At 32.5% G+C, this 5,825-nt stretch overlaps 1 protein-coding gene across 1 annotated transcript; it reads left to right on the top strand.

Moving 5' to 3' along the window:
- The first annotated feature begins 1,751 nt into the window (after nucleotides 1-1,751).
- LOC105123348 (transcription factor CYCLOIDEA) lies at nucleotides 1,752-3,388 on the top strand. Its single transcript, XM_011022898.1, has 2 exons — nucleotides 1,752-3,134; nucleotides 3,207-3,388. Exons 1-2 carry the CDS (start codon nucleotides 2,054-2,056, stop codon nucleotides 3,248-3,250), a joined length of 1,125 nt encoding a protein of 374 aa, XP_011021200.1. The 5' UTR covers nucleotides 1,752-2,053; the 3' UTR covers nucleotides 3,251-3,388.
- The last annotated feature ends 2,437 nt before the right edge of the window (nucleotides 3,389-5,825 follow it).

Below are 5,825 nucleotides of genomic sequence, written 5' to 3'. Positions count from 1 at the left end.
CATAATCTCTTTTTAATTTTCTTTCAATGAATTTATCATTATCTTATATTCCAAGTCACAAGTTTAACAAATTAAATTGAGTTAACTTGGGATTTTTTTTCTAATTAAATTTTTTATTTTATTTTTCAATATTAGATTGGTGAGAAATTAGATTTTGTAATTTTTTCAATTGACTTTCTATGAAATTATCTTAATTTCATGACCTGGATTGCAGGTTTTACCAACTGACCCATGTTTATCTATTCACTTTTTTTGGCTCCATTTTTTATTGAATAATTTTTTTTATTTTCTTTCCATTGAGTTATCATAATTTCATAATCTGGTGTATAGGTTTAGCAGATTAACCCAAGATAACTTGGTTTGTTTTTTTGTTCCTTTTTAATTTATTTTTTAAAATTTCACCCTCCAACAACTCAAATTTTGTTTTTCAATTTTATCTTTAAATACAATATTGTTTGGGAATTGAGTTTCGTAATTATTTTTAATTTGCTTTATGTGAAGCTATTTCTGTTTCATGGATTTTTTTTCTCGATTTCAACCTTCAACATTGAATCTATTGTAAATAGAGCTTTATTTTTTAAAATTTTCTTTTATGAAGTTATTTCATTCTTGTGATTTTGGTCACGAGTTTAACAAGTTAGCTCAGGTTGACTTGAGTTGTTTTTTTTTTTATCTTTTTTTATTTAAGCATTCAATATTGAGTTGATCAAGAATTGTGATTGATAACTTTTTTCAATTTATTTTTTATTGATTTATCCTGATCTCATAACCTAAATTATGAGTTTGTCAGCGAGTTAACCTAGGTAAGTTTTTTTTAATATAATCTTTTTTTCTTTTAAAATTAAATTGATTAAGAATTAAATTTTATAATTTATTTTAATTTTTTTAATAAAATTATCATACTCTCATAATTTAAGTTTTAGATTTCACATGTTAACCTTAATCTTAATTGATTCAATATATAACAATCTTAATTTTTTTAATATATCATTTAATATATATCATATCTGCAGTTTATATATATATATATATATATATATATAAAAAGAAACTCCACGGGGAAAGAGAAAAGAAGAGCAGCCTGACATTGAGTGGCTCAGTAAAAGAGATGCTAGCTTGCTCACTTCAGCTCTACGAGTACCTCGTCTTTACTCCTTCTGAGTTTTTTGTCTTGTATTTCGTAGTTCATCCTCCTCTCTTGTTATACTAAGTATTTACATGTAACACGTCCTACGAAACAAACAAACTCATGGGAGGAGCCTAGATGCTCATTTCACCTAGATTATTCCATGATATGTTGCTAAATACAACCATAATTGCACCAGAAGACCATTAGCCCTAGACTCGTTTTCAGGTTGCTGCTCTCTCTACAATTAATGGGAAACCTAGCTACACATCTACAGTCTAAAACCTACTTACTTGTTTCTCTATTAGAAGGCTAAAAGTTGGACAGATTGCCACCGGCCCTACCATTCTTTGCTGCTACCACGTTGAGGGGCACCAAACTCTGTGCTTCACAGCCGGTTTAAAAAGGTATCTAGAAATGTCTTTTTCTTAAGAATTTTTTATTTGAAAATAATATTTTTTTAATTTTTAATATGAATATATTAAAATAATCTAAAATATTGAAAATATTAATTTAAAATAAAAAAATTAATAAAAACAAAAACAAAAATTACCTACTTCAGGAGGATTGTCACGACGAGTGTTTCACCCTTCTTTTGCCCCAGATTTGAAGTTAAAAAAAAAAAAGAAAAAAAAGAGGAGCAAACACTATTATCCCTGACATTTTGCATTTACCATTATGTTCATTTATTCAATCCAACCCTTTCTGTTTAAATTACCCCTCTCTCTTTCGCTTCAGATCTCATCAGTACATGAAGGTCTTTCAAGAAGCTTTGTTCATTCCTTGTTTGCGAAAAAGTAAATCTGAAAAGACTAAAATTGGGTGGAGCTCTTTTGGCTGGCAACCACAAGTAGTTTCCTCTTTTTGATGTCAAATTGCTTTCCTTTCTAAGAAGCTAGGGCTTTCTAGGTGCCATTGAAGCCACAGATGTTCTCTTCCACGAGCAGTACTATCCATCTTTTTCAGAGCCTTTCCTCTTCTGCTTTCAACCCTCCTCCTTACATTACTGACCATGAAACAACTGACATTTTCCATCAACACCACCACCACATTGATCCGCTTACAATTCCTTCAGTATCAACCAACCCATTACCAGTCACTGAGACCGTGATGAACATGGCAGCTTCAAACAACAGCATGATGTCTGAGCAAGATGTTACTGCTCTCGATGGAGAACTTTATAATCGTTCTCATTTTCTTTCTGGAAAAAAACCTGTAAAGAAAGATAGGCACAGCAAAATCTACACAGCTCAAGGCTTGAGAGATAGGAGAGTGAGATTATCCATTGAAATCGCGCGTAAGTTCTTTGATCTCCAAGAGATGCTAGGGTTTGATAAAGCAAGTAAAACCCTAGAGTGGCTGCTCACCAAATCAAAAAATGCCATTGAGGAACTAGCCAAGAATGGAGGTGAGAAATGCTTGTCTTCTACTTCTACTAATTGTGAAGTTGTATCCAAAAGTTGGGACCTAGAGGACAGAGTACCTTCAGAGAGTCAAAAGCAAAGGATGAAGAAGATGCAAAACATAGCAGTCGATCTTCTTGCCAAAGAGTCGAGGGCAAAAGCTAGAGAAAGAGCTAGGGAAAGGACTAGAGTGAAAATGTGCACTAGAAGGCTCCTTGAGACAAAAAAATGTCCTGACTTTAGTTGCTTGAAGCAGCCAAGTCCCTTGAACCAACATCAATCATGGGAGAAATCATCCTCTTACAATGGCACATCCTCCATGAAGGTTGTTGCTCGTGGTCAAGTTGAAGATCCAAGCTCTCACCACTCACTTGCCAATCATTCTACTAAAGGAAACATCTTCGAAGAATCGACAGTGATGAGGAGGAAGTTGAGGCCATCTGCAACAACGGGTTATCAGCAAAACCTTCTAATGTTAAAAGATGCAAGTTGCAACAACAACGACAACAGCAACTACTTACCCAATTTAGCCCAAAATTGGGACATTAGCAGTGCAATTGCGCACTCCAGCTTCCGTACTTTTACCACCATGAATCCGTCTACAGGTTTGTTATGAGAACACAAAACTTCTCACATTTCAGTCACAATTGATTCACTCTCAACCTCGATTTTTGCAGAAATGCAACTGAATGGAAAACTTTGGGGGACTGGGAACAATTGATGTCAACAGTATTGTATAAGATGGTGTTATGAACAATACTATTTAAAGATGTAAGCTTCAGTTCTCTTGCTGTATCTTTTGGTATCCTAGAAATAGAGTACCTTTCAAATAAAAATAAATTAATCTCTTATCTCTGTATATTTGTCTCCCTCAATTCTATGATATTTTGCTAATTACATTTTGGTTTAGCAGATAACAACTCAACTTAATGTTGGCATACAAATCCAGTAAGTGCTTTAAAACATCAATATTGCATCTAAATCCAAGTACAAACTTAGCTAAAATATGGCTTTCCATATGTTTTGTTTTATTTCATTTTATTTGTGTGCTACTACTAAAAGTTTCCTCAAAATTTACCTCCTTCTGTTCTACAAAGAAACATATTCCCAACACCAGAAGCTCCCTTTTATTTTCAACATAAGAAGTTGATTCCATAGCAACCACACACTGGAAGAATGACTATGGACAATAGGGATTCACTTTTGTCATGGAGGATGTTTCATTCCTGAACTGTTGGTTAAAAGCATTAAAAAAAAGAAAAAAAAAAGAAGAAGAACACTTCAAGCTGTATATGGAACTAACAACCACTGAGCTTTAGAGGATGATTTATTCTTTTCCATTTTTTCTTGGATTTCTTTGGAACTGATTATGGCAGACACCATTCAGAACATTCTACCTCTAAAGATTTACATGCTGCATGCCTTGAGAACTGCTAAAACTAAATAAAGTTGGAGCTAAAGCCATATACTTCTTACAAATAAAAAAACAAAAAGAATTTAGAGTTCGGTGGAAATAATTAGGTCAATTCAACTGTGCTAGGACTCTTTATGTACGAAAATTATTAATAGTAAAACACACAGGATTTAAGTTAATGCTTTGAAATCCTTACTTGTAATTTAATTGTATGTAGACGAAGGTCTAGCTTGTGCTCACTTTCAAGTAAACTTGACCACTTCTATACAATATTTGTTGATTTCACATTTCTATATACATACCTCCTCTAGAAACATCAATTTTATAATTTCCTCTTCTTGTCTGACTGAGAAAATTATACAAATCAAATGATTTTAAAAATCAGAAGCTTGTTAACATGTATAAGATAAACAAAACCCTCTTGTATATGCATACCAATCTATGATTTACAGATTAAGAAATTGCTAGAAAATTATATGCTTTGTTTTTTATCTATAAAACAAATATTCATCATTATTACCAATTTTCCTTTTATTGTATCCACATAAGTAGAAAAATTACAACTATAAAAAAGGAGAATTAATCACACTTTGGTGAACTGAAAAAAATCTCGATATACAAACTAAGAGACTTTTAAATTGTTCCCCATCAACCCCCCCCCGCCCCTCATACTTTATTTACCTTAAAGCGTCTGTGGTGGGGAAACCCTGAAAGTTATTGCATCCATGCATGGACTTGCTGTTACAATCTTGTTCATTCGTGTGACCAAAAGAGCAATGCTATATCTCCTGTTTCAATACAAAATGATATACTAAAACCAATCTGATTATGGGAAAATTAATGTGCTCATCAGTTTATGGGAAATAAAAATAAGTTTGAAGAGATAGACACATTTTATTATTACTTGTTACTCTTCCCATAGAATCATATATGGAGATCTACCTCAAGTTATTTGCTTGCACTTGTACCTACCTTCCTCCTGAATGAGATGTGTCATATCACACTCCTATATTGTGTGTGTGTGTGTGTGTGTGTGTGTTACAGATGGGTATTCGTATTGTTGCTTCTCATTATCGCAGATGAATTAATTTGCAGTATACTTTGTTTTTCCAAAAAAAAAAAAGAGAGAGAAAGAAATCGTACAGGGTGTATGTATATAGTGTGGGTGTTCCTTTATTCCCTGTATTCAGGCCATGTAAATTTTTCTAGCTAATATTCTTAAATAATAAATAATAAATGTAATAGTTAAGCCTAGATTTCATTTAAAAAACTATGATTATTTAAAAAACTAGTTTTCTAGTATTTGGCAATCTGTCTTAATATCTTTAACAGGTGAATTTTAACTTTTTTGTAGGAATGACATATTCTTAACTTTCTATATTATTTGTACATATCCTAGTTATTTCTTTTATATGGGATTGGTTTTCTAACCTGACAGATATCATTGTCACTTAAACAAATTGATGTAATAAAAAGAGAGAATGTTACTATTTCCTGTCATCATGCTTTCCATGATGTTTGTGACAGTTTTCATCACATCTAACAACATTAATTTTTGGGACATCTAATTAATGCATTATAGCAAGTACGTTTTGCCTTCTAGCATTCAGTATGAAAAATGAGAATAGATGTTTAACCAAGTTATACAGCAGTCCTATAAAATCTCCATGAATTCCACTTTCTCATGCCTTCCTACCAACAGACAGCAGCCTATGTTTAAGTCCACAACCTTTTTGACTCAAAGGTCGAATTGCTTGTAATTAAGTAGAGCTACCATTTTATCCTAATGCTTTGCAAGCAGTACCTGCATCTGTAACTAGTTATATCTGACAGCAAAAAATGCAGCTTGATATACATTTGAATATCATATTCTCGTCTATGT

This window comes from Populus euphratica, unplaced genomic scaffold, assembly GCF_000495115.2.
Source record: "Populus euphratica unplaced genomic scaffold, PopEup_1.0 scaffold10.1, whole genome shotgun sequence".
Lineage (NCBI taxonomy): Eukaryota > Viridiplantae > Streptophyta > Magnoliopsida > Malpighiales > Salicaceae > Populus > Populus euphratica.
The sequence above is the reverse complement of the archived record's forward strand: the minus strand, read 5'-3'. Positions and strand labels throughout refer to the sequence as shown.

Coding starts and splice junctions, on each gene's coding strand:
- LOC105123348 (XM_011022898.1), top strand. CDS start 2,054: ATGTTCTCTTCCACGAGCAGTACTATCCATCTTTTTCAGAGCCTTTCC. Junction 3,135..3,206: donor CACCATGAATCCGTCTACAG/GTTTGTTATGAG, acceptor CGATTTTTGCAG/AAATGCAACTGAATGGAAAA.